Genomic DNA, 16,491 nt, shown 5'->3' with positions numbered 1-16,491 from the left:
TACATAATACTTCATTGTTTGGATGTTTATTCAATCGCTTTCCTGTGTAGAGACATTTAAACTATTTCTGATATTTTACAATTATGAAAAAGGCTGCAATGTGTATATATTTTTATATTGTTGGAGGTGTATTCCCAGGATAGATTCCTAGAAATGGGCTTGCCGGGTTCAAAAGTAAGTGCCTATGTGATTTTTTTAGGCATTACCGAAGTTCCCTCCAGAATGGTTGTACCAGTTCGAATTTCTATTAGCAATGCATAAGAGTGTCTGCTTCCGTATGTCCTCACTAGCAGGATGTTTTGTTATATTTAAAATTTTTTGCTGGTCTAATAGGTGAGAAATGGTATCTCAATGTTGTTTTAACTTGAATTTCTCTAATTACGAGTGAATTTGAGCGTTTTTTATATTGTGCATGGCCATTCTAATATCTCTCTTTGGTTAATTGTTCATGTCTTTTTTTTGTTTGTTTATTCTTTGTCTCTGGTTTTGGTCTTCTTTTCCTTTTGCTTTTAAGTTTGTTACATATTAGGGATGTTAGCCTGTTGTGGCATATGATATAATATGTTGTGAATATTTTGTCCTAGCTTATTTATTGTCTTTTGTCTTTGTAGTGTTTGTGTTATACAATTTTTAAAACATTTTTATTTAATCAAATTTATCAATTTTTTAAAATTGTCTTGATTCTTAGTCAGAATTAGAAAGCCTTTCTGTACACCAAGTTTAAAGCTTAATTCCAATATAAAATTAACTTCTTAATATATTTCTCTTTATTCTAATGAACTAGAACAGTTCTTAACTAAATTATTTAATGCATGCTTAACACATTTTAATTTTAGGTATGTCTGACTGCAGCAATGATATTACTGCTCTCGGTGCGTCTAAACCAGCCACAGAAGAAGTCAAGTCTAATTCTGAGGTGATTGGGTGGTTATTTTTACCGTTATTTGAAGTCAGCCCATCTCAATCAAAGTTTTAGACTGTCCAAATTGACTTAGTTGGTCTAAACATATGCCGTTCTAAATAAACTCTTTTACACACATTGACACAGGATAGGAGTGGGAGGGGAGAGATTTCTTCATAATGAGAAGTAAGTTATCATTTGCCTTTTCAGATAAAAATGAACAGAAAAGTTAGGGTCAAACTATTGTAAAGTTTAAATATGAAATGAGGTTTCTGTTGAAATGATAGTGGTCAAAGGTTCACATCTGAGCTCATCTATTCCTGTATGCTCTCTCTAGTTAGGTATGCAGCAGAATTCAAGTGTAGCGTTTTGGGTTTTGTTTTTTTTAATATTGAGTTCTGGAGTTTACTTTAGACTCACTGAATCTGAATCTACAGTGATAAACATGGGGCCATGTGTATTTTTTTTCTTTTTGGAAGTTCTACAGGTGATTCTAATATATACCATGTAAGAACCACTAGTTCTTTAGAATAAGGAGAAATATGTTAATTTAATATTGAAATCAAGTCACCAGCTGTCTTTTGGATATCTAATGCTAGTAACACCTCTCATATTTATAGCGCTGAAAGATTTACAGAGTAGCACTTTCATGTTGGCCCACGTTGGTCCTTAGAACAATTTGGTATCATTCAGTTAAGTAAGTAGAACAACTATTATTTTCTCCATTTATTTGTCAAACATTTAACTTTCAGAGAGGTAAATGACTGACTTGTAGGAATTGGCAAGGCTGGGACATAACATGGGGTTTTCTGACTCCAGCTGCAGTATTTCTGAACCAATGTGCCATCGGTACATGTGGCACAAAGCTAGACACAGTCTTTCTTCAGTCAAGCCAAGACACTGTGAGTCTGTGTGAAAGGCTTTAATAAAGGATTGAGAGCTAGATAGTTCATTTTTAGTCCAAAAGCCAGAGACGAGTTCTGGTTGGTAAATAAATATTATCTGTAGAGGATTCGGAATTCTTTGTGATATAAAATAGTTTGGCTGTTTACCATTTGTCAAAGCAGTGTTCTAGTTATATTTAGTTCTGGGAAACTAGGGAGTTATGTATACTATATTTATCTTAACTCATGGATTTGATTTTTTTATGATCAGATCTCTGAATGTATACAGTTGCGAGACGATCAGAGGCAGTTTGATGCATGTGATCTACAGGAAGGATTGGCAGCCTAGCCAACAGTGGCCTCATAATAATAAATGAAAGTATTCTTTCTGTGATTTACCACTGTGAGTTTCATCTGTGTGAACGTCACTCAGATAGATGCTAAATTAGAAGTTCCCTGCTCTAGAGTAGAGAGTTAAGCCTAGATGACAGTGATCAACTACCGAGTAATTGATTGTTCAAATTTGTCTGTAAATTAACGATAAAATCCATGTTAGGCATTGCCTGTGTTTTTAACCATAACCAAATGTGCAGTGTCCACAGGGAATATTGTACCTTTTTTAAAAGACCAGGTATGTGAGTATAATACGAATTTATGCCCAAATATAAAAGCATTATACAGTTAACCAAAGTAGGATTTAGGAATATTTTGTGATTTTCAAATTCCCTATTTATTAGTATTGTACTAACTTAAATCTTCTTTTTTCAAAATACATACTGAAAACATTTTTGGTGTCAAATTTGCTCATAAGAACTCTTCTTTTAATATATTATAGCTCTATATGTTTTATGGCTGTTCTCTTAATTTAAATGTTCTATACACCAGAATTTTCAGTAATTCAGACTAATCCTAGCAGAGCTTGGCACATCACTGGTGGTCAATTTGATGAATGAATGAATTCTCACTCTAATAGTGTAAGTGATACGGGTATTGGTTTCTTGGGAATGGAATATGATGACCTGGGTGATAGTTTTCATTTCTTTAAAAGCAAAACAAAACAACAAAAATTCCAGCATTTTGTGCTGAGGCAAACCTGAACAAGAAGAGACTTATGTTCTGTAAGGTGAATTGTCTTGCCTATGATCACTTAGCTGGCTAATTACAGAACCCAGGGTGATTTCCTAACTCTCAATCTAATGATGTTTCCATTAAAATGTCTATCTCATCAGGGACCATAAAAATACTTTCTTCTTCTACATGTTTTTTTTTTCTGATATCAGGTTTTTTTAAAAATCATTTTGAATTAAAAAAGAGAAGAAAATATGAGCTTTGCTTGCTTTGTACTCTAGTCCAGTCTTAATTAGAGAAGATAAAAGGAGATTTTGTTCTTTGTGGTTTTTTTTTTTATATTCATCTTTATACCTCGAAATGTGTTTAAACTGTTGTTTCTGTATCTGTGGCAGAAATCATGGCCTAATAGGCACCATTCACCAAGAGCCTGTTGGTGCCAGGTGCTGTACTGGGCTTTACATATATTATCTCATTTAATGCTGCGGTAACCTTGTTTGCAGTTGAGGTTTTCTCCCTCATTTTATAAGTTAGGCAACAGGGGCCTAGAAGGGTTAACATAGCTAATAAGGAAGAGAGCTGTGATTTGAACCCAAAGAAAGTGGAAAAGATAAGTAAATTTAAGAAACTAATTAGGAAAAAATTATTTAAAGGTAGAAGCAAGAAAGTTTGGAGCACAAACAAGTAAGCTGTATTTTTAACAACAACAAAACAGGAAAGCAAAGTAGGTGTGTTAAGTATTTATTAGCATATCCTCAGATTATTAACTGAATTCTTCTTTTCTGTCTGCACTTCAGTATAGTAACACTAATACATATACCAGTTTCTGATATCAAAGAAAAATATACAGATATTTGCATTCTTCTGTTATGTAAGCAACTCAGAGGTCTAAAAAGTGAACTGAGTGCAGATCCTGCGCTCAAGGTGCATGTTGATTAATAGAGGAAATTTTTAAATAAATGTAGAGTAATAATGCCTTTAGAGTGGTACAGATGAAGCATTGTGGCCGTTCAGAGGAGAATCAGCCAGGAGGATCAGTGAAGGTCGCGTTTAAACTGGGTCTTACGTGTGGGTAGAGTTTGAGCACAGGAGTGATGATGGTCGCTGCTTGAACAGAGACACAGGAAGGAAATTGAGAGACATGTATGAGGAAGTGTGAGTTAAGTCTCATTTAATATGTTCTCTGAAGAAGTATAATTGGTAGAAAGAAGATAGTTCAGGTCACGTAAGGATTTTGAGTGTCAAGAGGACTTGGCTTTTATGTTGGAAACATTGGGGAGGGAGACAAACATGTTCAACATATACATACATTATTGTATAATATAAAGTAGTCCTTACTGCTATAAAGCAAAATAAGGGACTACAGAGTGTTGAAGAGTGCTGATTTACATTAGTTGGTCAGGCTTCCCTTCTTGGGTGAAGTTTGAGCAGAAACCTGAATGAGATGAGGGAGAGAGTCATGTGAAAATCTGGGAGTGAGAACCTTCAAAAAAGAGGCAACAGCAAGGGCAAAAATAAGACTGGTATGTTTGAGGGATAGTGGCAGGGATCTGTGGCTGGAACTGAGTGTCAGTGAGGAAAGAGCCGGAGGAAATGTGGTCCAAGTGGTAACTAGCAGCTGAGATTGGCTTGATATAGAAACTAGAATGACAGGCAGAAGAAGGGGAGAAAGTTGGGAGAAGATTCGAAAGGTAGTATTTAGGTAGGTCTGGGGATCATCTTCCTTTTAAAACCATGAAATTGCCAAGATAGAATAAAGAAAAAAAACAAAACACGGCTACAAACAATAACATTTGTAACCATATTTGAACTCTTATCTTGATACTGGTCTGTTTTAGAAAAGTGTACTTAGGGTACCCATAGTGGCAAAGTTAGGGAGAGTAGCTGTACTGGTAAATAATAGTGTTGATGGAACTATTCCAGTATTTGTCCTGTTGGTCCTGAGCTGAAATCGGGACTGTAATTATAACATCTTTATATAGCATTTTCAGTTTTCAAAGCAATTTCACATTTGATTCTTATAATAGCTGTGTGATATATAGGTGAGGTTAACAATCTCATTTTATAAATGAGGAAATCGAAAACTTACGGAAGTAAAGGGACTTCTAAGAAGTTATAAAAAGGGACAGAGCTAGGCCTTAAATTCATGTCTCCAGATTCCTTCATTAGTTCTCCTGAGATTTCATGCAGTAGGCTTATTCACTTAATGCTTTTGAACCATATCAAATTAACACTTTGTGATAAATACATTAACCATTTTTTTAAAAAGGTCATATTTTTACTAATACAGAAGGAAATTTCAAAGATTGTTTGAAATATGAGTTTAATAGAATTTGCTTTGTCTTTTTGTAGGCACACAAAAATCTAAATAATTTCATCTGACACAGAAGGCATTTGTGCTTTTTGGTATTGGAACAAAATATGGCCTCTGTTGACGTACATAATTAGTCCACTAAGCATTGCAACCTTCATTGTCTGAAGCCATGACTATAACAATTAGAGTTGAATATTTGTGGCTTCTTTCTTCTTTCACACGCTTTACTTTCTTCACTGCTCTTTTGTCTAGAATTGTCTGAAATTAAGCATGTAGTCCCTTAACTTAGAAGAAAATATAACTGCGACTTGATAGTAAAACAAAAATCCCTGCTGAGCATACACTGCCAGTAAACTGAGCACTGAAAATATTTCACTGTATCTTAATGAATTTTCAAATAACTTTTTAAAGTGGTAGATTTATGAAACAATTAGAAAACCTGTAAGCTTATTATTATAACACCTTGTGTTTGTTTGCTCAGTGGTAAATTAAAGAGCACTGTTAAATGTGTGTTTTAGAAGATGCAATGCCTACTACAGTTCCAGAAGTCTAATTAAGGCTAAGATAAATTCTTTTACATCCTTTCTAGAAAGTTTCTACCTTGTTTGTAAGCATTTTAGAAATTAGGTTTTATATCACTAATAATATTTCCAGTATGACTTCTCTTACATTTTTAAGATAGATTTTTAGTCTTTGGATGAATTTTTGTTAATATCTCATCTTTTATTTTCCATGGGGTGTTCACCTATAAATGCTGTCAAATGTGAAGTCTTTTGTAATGTTATGTCAAGGTGTATTTTCAGGATTTGAAAAACATAAGTAGTGCCAGAAAAAACTTACATGAGCTTTTTTTCTTTTAGCCTGGGTCTTGGTCAGCTACCATGTTTCCCCGAAAATAAGACCTAGCTGAACCATCAGCTCTAATGCGCCTTTTGGAGCAAAAAATAATATAAGACCCGGCATTAAATTAAATTAAATTAAATTAAATTAAATTATATTATATTATATTATATTATATTATACCCAGTCTTATATTAAAATAAGACTGGGTCTTATATTAATTTTTGCTCCAAAAGACGCATTAGAGCTGATGGTCTGGCTAGGTCTTATTTTGGGGGAAACACGGTACAGAAAAAGCTATAGACTAGGACTTGAATTGACAGGCAGAAGAGTTCCTGTGCATTCTGAGGGTGAAGATGAAGTTAGTAGACATTTGGTTGCTGATTGGCCAGTATGGAGAGAGTTAGGGGAGAGTATGGTATGAGAAGCAGCCTCCGAAGTACTTAGGTAGGGGTCCAATTATAAGCAGTTTTAGAGCCATGTTATAGCTATTGGAGTGCTGAGAAAGTTTGTTTGATTATCTGGCATTTTGAGCTTTTATGTAGTAAGGACTCAGGCTCTGTCTCTCCTCAGCCTCCTCATGGGGAGGCTTTCCCAATGTTGGAAGGGGGCTGTGGCTGGGCAGCCAAAAGGAGGAGACGTACGCAGTGCTTGTCTGAAGCCTGATTTGGCAAACCAAAACGAGGCCCTCATCTTTTGCTGTTGTGAAAGATCTAGGATGAGGACCCGGGATCTGAGGAACAGAGATAATACTCTGCCGTCCTTTAAATATCCTCTTAGACGCAAGTACTTGTGATTTTCAGACTCTGAGTCAAACGGAATATACGATGTCTGTTAATGACACTTAAGACTGCAGTGATTTTTCTGGTGAGAGAGTATTGGTCTCACATATTTTTGTCATGGATATATTTTGGAAAATGACAAACTGTTTGCTACTGGGTTGTAGAGCTGCAAGTCAGCCCCCTCCTTGTGGGTGGGCACTATGATGGGGCCGTATGCCTCCCCACCAGACGGGTGTGATCCCTGTGTGTGGATTTTGGGTTTGTAGGAAAAAGTAGGTTCTGTGCCAATAAAGATGATAGAATGGAATTTTACCCTTTAAAAAAAAATCAGCAGTTTATTGAGGTAAGATTGGCTTATGGTAAAGTCCCCCATTTTAAATATACAGTCCAATGAATTTTGACAACTGTATAAACTTGGGAAACCGTAATGACAATCAAGATACAGAATATTTCCATCCTCCTCACATTTCTTGTGCCCCTTTGCACTCAGTCTTCCCCTGCTGCTCCCCTATCTCCAGGTACCAACTGGTCTGTCATAGATGTGTTTTGTATGTTCTAGAGTTCTACATAACTGGAATCATATAATAAGTATTCTTTTATGTCTGGCTTTTTAAGCTCAGCATAATGATTTGCGATTAAGCAACAGTTATCGCATATATCAATGATTCATTATTCCATTATATGTACACATCACAATTTGTTTTTCCATTAACCTGTTGCTGGACATTTTTTAGTTTTTAGTTTTGGGTTCTTGTGAGTAAAGCTACTGTGAATATGCCAGACGTGATGTGCTGGGTGAAAGGAACTACTGTAAATGGGCCTTTAGCAATACAGTGAGTGGTGAGGTGTGGGGGGAGGGAAGTGTCCTGTATATACAGTCCTGTGCTTAGGTCTCAGCCTTCAGTGAGCCTGTGCCTCTGGACTGTGAACTTCCCCTACATTTCTCAGCTTCTTTCCCACCCCCTTGGGGGGGGGGGGCAGGATGGCCAGAGTGTGCTGGATTGGGGCCTATATCCCCTCCTCAGGTCAGTTAGGCACTGATGATACCCAAGCAACTTAGATTCTGGTTTCTCCTGAGGGTAGGCCTTCTTGGAAGAATGGAGTGCTCTGGTGTATTTGAAAACGGTTCCGTTTCTCCTCCCCAGCTGGAAGGATGAGGAGAGACAGGCACCAGTTCTCTGTGAAAAGTGGAATACATTGTTTAGTTTACTTACTCTGAAGTTTTTTGACTTCTGAAATAAGGGAAAATAGATTATTTTTAAGGTCCTTTACAGAGATGAAATGCTCATGTTAACTTATAGCCACACTTTTTTTAAATCTCATACGATTGGAGCAAGAAACATTTTTACCAACTGTAATCAATGTTCTGTTATTGATTAATATATTTAGTTTCTAAAAGAAATTTGTATTTTCTATAGTTATAAAATTAAGGTATGTATTTTTAAACATAATTTGACCTTTAGAACAGTAAAGTCGGAGTGTAAAACACAATTCTCCTAGTATGGAGGTTTAAAATTTTTTATAACATCGGGAAAATTCTTTAGGCAAAAGCTGACTTAGAAATCCATTATATATAATAGGAAAAGTAGAATTGCTTTAGTTGAATTAATAATCAAGCTTGGCTTTCTGTAATATTTTTCCAGTTGTAAGTGATAGTCTGTCACAACGTTATTTACAAGGCAAGGATATTGCCCCCTTGTACCTATAACAGGTAGCTTGTCAAGAAATTTGAGTGCAGTTTTAAAAGCTCGATGCATTTTTTTATTATATTAGTATCATGTTTATTATACATAAGTATTAGGTAGGTTGTAATTATTTCTAAAAATGTTATAATGATGGCTTTTCAGTGCCATCAACGTGAACATAGTCTTTTGAATATTTGCCTTTTCTGACTTGGTGTTATTTATGACTATTTCTTTTCTCTTTTTTTCAGGAGTCTACCATGGCTCAAGAATCGCCCAAAAATTCAGCAGCAGAAATTTCAGTGACTAGTAATGGAGAAGTTGATGACTCTCATGAACATGGCTTTAATAGGGTAAGAACACTTCTCTTTCTCTTCATGCAAAGAATCATGATAAGCCCTTAAATGTTGAGATGAAAGTAATACACAGAGTTTAATATGGGAACATTTCCTGAGATTGGCTAAAATGCCAGTAATCTTACGTTATCAGGTAGGTCATGTTAGTGATTTGTCAAGATTAAGCTTTAGGCCAGGAAGCACTTTGGCTTTAACGTTATCGGTAATTCTGTTGGATTACCAGAACAAGAGTGTGTCTGGTGATTTTGGCATATAACTTTATAAAACTACTTAATTTTATTTGTGATAAGAAAGAATACTAACTATAGATTATCCTTGAAAAAATTGGCACCATCTAATCTCTTTTCTCTGTGTCTTTAGTACATAATTCCTAGATAGACTACTCCTAACTTTGCTGTTCACTTTCTAAAGTGGCAATCTTGACTCAGTGGAAAATGTGATCCTTGTAATTTCGATCAGCCTCTTTTTTGAAACTGAAATTTAATTCATTTTAATGGAAACACCTGGGTTTGAAGATAACCTGGGTTCAGATTTTAGCTCTGCAATTTCTAGTGGTATAACCTTGGACTAGTATTTAATTTTTTCTAGTTTTTGTTTTCTAATCTCTATAAATGAGAATCTTATTTTTATGAGGATATTAATATTAAGTGAGATAAAATAAGTAACATGCCAAGTATAGTCCTAGAAATGGTAGTGATGGATGGTTATTGTTTTTGGAGGTATTTTCATGAAGCATCCCTCTTTATGACATTTGACACATGAATAAAACTTTAAAAATGTAGTTTTCATATTCTTAAAGTAATGGTTGAAAGATAGTTGAATTATTTTACAGTTTAAATAGGACTCTTTACTTCATACGTTTGAGAATAAAATCATTTACGTATTTTAGTTTAATAGAAGGTGATATTTTAGATAGGGGTTTCTTGGTCTCAGCACTATCAACATTTTTTTATTGTGGAGGGTTGGTCTGTGCATGGAGGACAGTTAGCAGCGTCGCTGGCCGCTTGCTATTAGATACCGGTAACACCCTACTGTTGTGACAAACAACAGTGTCTCCAGGTGTTGCCAAATGTCCCTACAGGTGGGGAGAAACTCGTTTCTGGTTGAGAACCACTGTTTTAGATAGATCACTTTCATTGGTTTTAGAAAATTCCACTGAATTTCACTTATTTTTGCCTCAGCAGTCCTTTGGAGGAAATTAATATAGCTTCAAGCTTTACATTTATTTTAATTGCAACTGGTTTAACTTGGTTTCTAAGCACCTATGGCCCCAATATAGAGTGACTCACAGAAGAAAAAGACTCTTAAATTCTGAACACGAAAAACATTTTCACTTCACGTTTTAGCCTTTCAGGTGTTTGAAAACACTAAGACACAACTGCAATAATAAAGAAACTCAAGTTACCATCATTAGACTCTACCAATTACTTACATTAATTCAAATAACTCATTATACCAAAGTGTTAATGATTGCTTCATCTTTCCATAATAGCTCCTCTTGCAAATTTATTCTGAAGATACTTATTAGCTGCTGTATACCAGGCACTGGGGATATAATAGTGAACAGAAATGACAAAAATACCTGCCATCAGGGAGGTGATATTCTAATAGACAATCTAATGAGAGCTAAGGACCTTTGTCTAAGAAAAATGCGAAACGTACAAAATGCATTGTTTTGAAGATTCACCTGCCTTCTTGAATGTCTTCTTGTTGATCTTTTAAGCTTTAGCTTATACACAGCACCCACATCAAGTTTTAGAACATTTCTAAGACCTTAATTGGCTCTCTCTTGCTCTCCTCTAGGCAGCACCCCTCCCTATCTTCCTCCCTCCCAGAGTAATCGCTGCTACTTTAACTCTTAGCTTTTGACTGTTTCTGAACTGAATGTAAATGGAATCATACAGTATGTACTTTTTTTTTGAGTGGCTTTCACCCAACATTATGCCTGTGAAATTTATTCATATTGTTGCTTGTGGTAGTATTTAATTCTTTATAGTGTAGTTTTCCATTGTGTTAATGTACCACAATTTGTATATCCATTCTTTAGTTGATGGATACCTAAGTTGTTTCCAGTCCATGGCTATTATGAATAAAGCTGCTGTGTCCTTTCTGGTGCAGGTCTCCTGGTGTATAGAATCACCTGTTTCTATTGGGTATATACCTAAGAGTGGAATTGCCAGGTCGTGGGTACATGATGTTTGGCTTTGGTAGATATTGTCAACTAGTTTTTCAAAGTGGTTGAACCAGTTGACAGTCTTACCAGCAATGAGTGAGAGTTCTAGTTTTTCCACATCCTTACCAATTCTTGGTATTGTCATACCTTTTAATTGTAGCCATTCTGATAGAAGTATAATGGTATCTCATTGTGGTTGTAATACGCACCTCCCTGATGACTAATGATACTGAGCATATTTTCATATTCTTATTGATCATTGGGGTATTACCTTTCATGAATTGCCTTTTCAGCTCCTTTGCCCATTTTTCTATTGGGTGTGTGCCTTTTCTAATTCATTTGTAGGAGTTCTTTATATATTCTGGGTATAAGTCATTCAGTTGAATATGTGTGCTGCAGATATTTTCTTCTAGTCTGTAGCTTGCTTTTGCGCTCTATTAAAGGTATCTTGATGAACAGAAGTTGTTCATGTTAATGGAGTCCAATTTATCAATGTTTCCTTTTAGTGATTTTTGTGACCCTTTTAGGAAATCTTTGCCTATCCCAGTATGATGAAGATACTCTTTTACTCTAATAGTTTTATTTTTTTGCTTCTAATACTTAGATCTGTGATTCATCTTGAATTAAAATTTGTATATGGTGTAATGTAGGGGGTCAAGTGTTTTTTTTTAATCATAAATACCGAATTAATATTCACTGTTTATTGAAAAGACTATTGGTTATATCCCCTGGGGGCTTTTGCTGTTAATCAGGTCATCACATGTGGATTCTTTGTTTTATTTCTTGGTCTTTTTTTCTATCCTTGCAATAATACCACACCATCTTTCTTCCTTACTTGCTATGATAATTACGTTTGGAACATATATTAGCTTCAGCCTTGATACCTGGTAGTTAATTCCTCCACCTTTGTTCTTCTTCTGCTTTGTACCTAAACCTATTTGTGAGTCTTTAGTTAAGAACCTTTATTTGCCTTTGAGTAACACTGAAAAATGTTTCTTTTAATCTTTTCATATTTTAACTTTAGAATAAGAGGTCTTAGTAGAATGAAGTGAATTAAACCATAATATATATATGTAAGTTCTTTGCTTATGCAGTTAAAGCCAGTTAACTTACTGCTTTCTAAGTTTACTCATTGGTTAATGTCAAATTCTCTTTTTGGAGATTCTCCTGCAATGTTATTTCACTTACTATTGGAAGGTAGGGAAAAACAAATCAGATGTTGGCTTGGATTTTTCCCTAACTGGATATGAACGTTACCAGTGTGCAAGGCTCATAAGAAGCAATAATCCACTTCAACCAGTATATCCCACTTCACTTCCCTGAAGAAATTCAACATCATAAAACTTGTTTCTGTTGTATTTGCTCTTATTACAAATGTATGCATAAGTCTCTTACGTTTTTTAATATACTTTAATTAAAATGAAAATTGGCTATGTGATACTTTTCACCATGAGTAAAAACAATATTTCAAAAGCACCTTTTGGGCCGGCCCAGTGGCTCAGGTGGTTAGAGCTCCGTGCTCCTAACTCCTAAGGCTGCCGGTTCGATTCCCACATGGGCCAATGGGCTCTCAACCACAAGGTTGCCAGTTCAATTCCTCGAGTCCCGCAAGGGATGGTGGGCAGCGCCCCCTGCAACTAAAAAATTGAACACGGCACCTTGAGCTGAGCTGCCGCTGAGCTCCCAGATGGCTCAGTTGGTTGGAGCATGTCCTCTCAACCACAAGGTTGCCGGTTTGACTCCCGCAAGGGATGGTGGGCTGTGCCCCCTGCAACTAGAAAACGGCAACTGGACCTGGAGCTGAGCTGCGCCCTCCACAACTAAGACTGAAAGGACAACAACTTGAAGCTGAACAGAACCCTCCACAACTAAGATTGAAAGGACAACAACTTGACTTGGAAAAAATAGTCCTGAAGTACACACTGTTCCGCAATAAAGTCCTGTTCCCCTTCCCCAATAAAATAAAAAAGCACCTTTTGACCTTTTTGAATAAATTGCAGTCAAGCTCTATTAGGCATATAGTTACTAAATTTCGACATAGTTTCCCTCCTTTATTTTTTGAGCAATGAAAGGGAAATTTCATTTCAAATCCGTGTTTCTATTTGGATGTAGATAAAAGTTCATGAAAGTGTTAAAATGTATTGCTTCACATTATACTATATTTTATAGACTAGTAAAGAGATCTCATATGTAAAACTAGATCATAACCATAGTTTTCTGAGGCATTTTACTTATATACATCTTCCTTTTATATCTATTTGTTGTTTAAAGTCATGTAATGGTTTTTATTTAATGCACACTGCATTATGCACTTCAAAAGGTGTAAAATCTTGTATAAAATGAAGGTGGTAGCGTATTAAGTTGTCATAACTTGGCTGGCCAGTTGGTGTCACTGTGGTATAGGCAGTTAAATTATAAATGTTTTTGTTTTTCTGTCTCATCGCAGATGTTTCGTTTTTCATTGGATTTCCCTTCTTAGTCTGTCTGAGAGGCTCAAGTTCAACTCTTCACATTTATATAGGGATTATAATGGCAAAACTTGTCATAGGAATCCTCTGGCAACAGTTTAACATATGTTAATGTTTTGAAATTTATTATTCTTTATTAAGATGAGGGGCAACAGCTGTATGTAGAGAGGATAAGATAATCTTAGTATCATCACAGTTTGTTTACAGCAAAAATATTTCTGCTTCTAAATAAAAAATAATTCCTATTTTTTAAAGATTAGTAAAGTTAATGTCTAAATATAAATTACTTTTTGACTTGTAAACTGCATATTATTTATAGTTTATTGTTATGGTCCTGGTCAAAATATTAGATTAGAAATGTGCAATTTGTGCCATGAGTTAAAGAGAAGACGCAAATATTAGCTTCAGATGGTTGAAAATTCTTGTGACTTAAATTCTATTTGACAGATTTACAGAAATTACCTTAGATGTAGCTAAAATGAAACTTTTCCTGTGGTAGGCCCAAAACTAAAATCCACAATTTTTCCACCTATGGATTTTTTCTCTAGAAAAAATTTATATATACACAAAATACCAAATACCAATTTTAGGGAGTTTAGGACTCCCTGAACTCCACCTGTAGATCCTGAGGTTCCCTGGGTCTCAAAAACTCCTGGTCTACAAGTTTTGAGTTAAATCACAGGATTTTAGTTCAGTGGAAGTACGTTAGAGAGCCCCAAGACTCACTACTTTTACAACTGAGGAAAAGGGTCCTTGAGGTTGTGATGGAATTGCCCATATAACCTAGCTAACCCAAAGCGTAGGTGACTAGACTGTAAGTCCGGTGAGGGTAAGAACACTCCCATTACCTTAGCGCCAGTCCCTGGGAACACTGTTGGCACGTAGTAGTAATGGAGGCTTTCATTACATGTTGGCTGAATGAATGGGGATATTAGAGCCAGAACTATAAACAAGGTTTCTAGACTAAGAACAACAGGGAAGAGATATTATACTACTCTTAGACTTGATATATCTTGTGTCCTTTCCCAGCATGTATCATCTTTGTTGTTGTTATTGAAGTTTTAGTTGGTGAGGTCTTTGTTGTTATTGTTGTTTTATTCTTTAATGCTTTTGTTTAAATAAGTAGTTTCACCATTCCCCTGTACTTATCAGTCTGGATAACTTACTCTAGCAGTCTAGGTGAGATTTGGGAAGGAATAGAAATTGTCACCCAGATTCATTTTATATTTTCTTTTCAAGTATAGAATATATTCTTAGTACTATTACCACAAGGTAAGTTTTAAAATATATGTGTTTACTATATATATATATATATATATATATATATATATATATATATATATATATATTAAATTAACTCTGGATTGGGAAATCTATTAAAAATTGTGAATAAATATAAATGAAGGCTGAAACCTTATCCATCTTAATTAGAATCCATAGATTGTGCCTTTATTTATAAACAAACGCTACCATAAATAAGTTTTTTGATCTCTAGGAGGAATTTTTTGAATGTAGATACATATAAATATTTCCAGTGATAGTCTTTGAATCAGTTCAGCATTTCCTTGATGCAAGTTGGTACATGATTGCATTATTATCTAACTCAGTACTACTTAGAATCTAGACTTAGGAGATTCGCAGGGGTTGGGTGAAACCAAGAGGTTAGGCAGTAAAACACCAAACAAAAAAGTGATTCTATAAGTTCTTGTTAAATGTTTGTTGAATGAATAAGAGGGGAACAGGAGAGAGAGAAATGAGATTGTGTGTGTGTGTGTGTGTGTGTGTGTGTGTGTGTGTGTTAATAAAATGGAAAAAATAGATAAATCAAGAGATTTGCTATCTCGATTAAATGGAATAACAAATATAGGATTAGATTGTGATCATAAAGTAAGTTATAAGACTTAAGACTCCAGAATTGTTTCTTCCTGACTGGTGACAAGGTCCAAGGAGTGGCCATGGGAGTTCCAGTTGCCAAAACAGAATGGGGCATGAAAGATGAGAGGCATTAGAGATGAAGAGGTTAATGAAATCTGAGAATAAAGTGTAGGTTGGGTTGTACTATATTAGTCTAATATATCTTTTATCTGCCTTCAACATTTTTTGGCCCTTTATCCAACTACAAATTACCAAACCTGAATCAAACTACCAACTTTAGGCTTCCTATAAGTATACTAAGGGGGACAAAATTGTACACCTTTACGGACTGTTATTACTACAACCAGTCATCATCAACATAGGTAGACAGGCTCATGCAATAGATTTTATTTCATTTTAAATGTTTCACTATTTGTATTTTTAAAAAATAAAAGTAACTTACTACATACCATGCCATTAGTAGACTATGGTTTTGATGAGCTATGAAAACTCACCTTATACACCTTATATATATATCACTTTGAAAGGAATTGCAAACTGAATGTAGAATCGTTCCCTGAAAGTGTGCCCAATGGCATGCAAAAAATTGGGAACACCCAGGATGATGGTAAGAGTTGGGAATAGAGGAGAAGACCTGGAATGCCAGAGCCCTCAATAAATATTGGAGATTGACTGGAAAGACCGCAGATGCCAGTGTTAAGGTGTGAAGAGCGCAGTGAGGTAGGGTGACGTGGGGAGAGGGTCAGTATTGTGCAAGGCCTGGAAAGCAGTTCTGTGCTGCAGAGTTCCCCAAAATATAGATAAAGGATTACCTGCACCGGACTCACCGAGCTGACTTGTTTGAAATTCTGACTTCTGGGCTCCACGTTCCAACCTAAAGCCAATTGCAACAGGCAGCTAAGAAGAATCTGCATTTTTAATAGGTTTCTCAGGTGATTCTTACCCAAAATAACTTTTGAGAACTGATAGCTTAGAAGTGCCAGTGGAGGACTGAGAAAAGTGCTGACCCTACCCTGCCTTCCACTCACTTGAAAAGTAGAATGTTGGAGAATCATCGGCTTTGACTCCAGGTAATTGCAGAGAGGAGGCAGAGAGGCCACTCTGAGGAGGCTGAAGAGGTTGCAGTGTGTTTACAGTAGAACTGGGGC

The 16,491-nt window shown here is 35.6% G+C and overlaps 1 protein-coding gene across 7 annotated transcripts in view; it reads left to right on the top strand.

Moving 5' to 3' along the window:
- The window catches only part of ARFIP1 (ARF interacting protein 1), an 83,110-nt gene that overhangs the window by 12,946 nt on the left and 53,673 nt on the right, over positions 1–16,491 (top strand). For 4 of the 7 annotated variants that reach the window (XM_019722679.3, XM_019722663.3, XM_019722656.3 and 1 more), the window contains exon 2: positions 8,723–8,824. In XM_019722679.3, the coding sequence (XP_019578238.1) occupies positions 8,732–8,824 (93 nt within the window). In that variant the 5' untranslated portion in view covers positions 8,723–8,731. Of the gene's footprint in view, positions 1–836; positions 917–8,722; positions 8,825–16,491 lie in introns of all 7 variants that reach the window. The other 3 variants (XM_019722648.3, XM_019722640.3, XM_019722671.3) reach the window with 1 other exon arrangement.

The sequence above is a fragment of the Rhinolophus sinicus genome, chromosome 15, assembly GCF_057876585.1.
Source record: "Rhinolophus sinicus isolate RSI-liver-muscle chromosome 15, RSI-T2T, whole genome shotgun sequence".
Lineage (NCBI taxonomy): Eukaryota > Metazoa > Chordata > Mammalia > Chiroptera > Rhinolophidae > Rhinolophus > Rhinolophus sinicus.
This window is presented reverse-complemented; position numbering and strand designations above follow the sequence as displayed.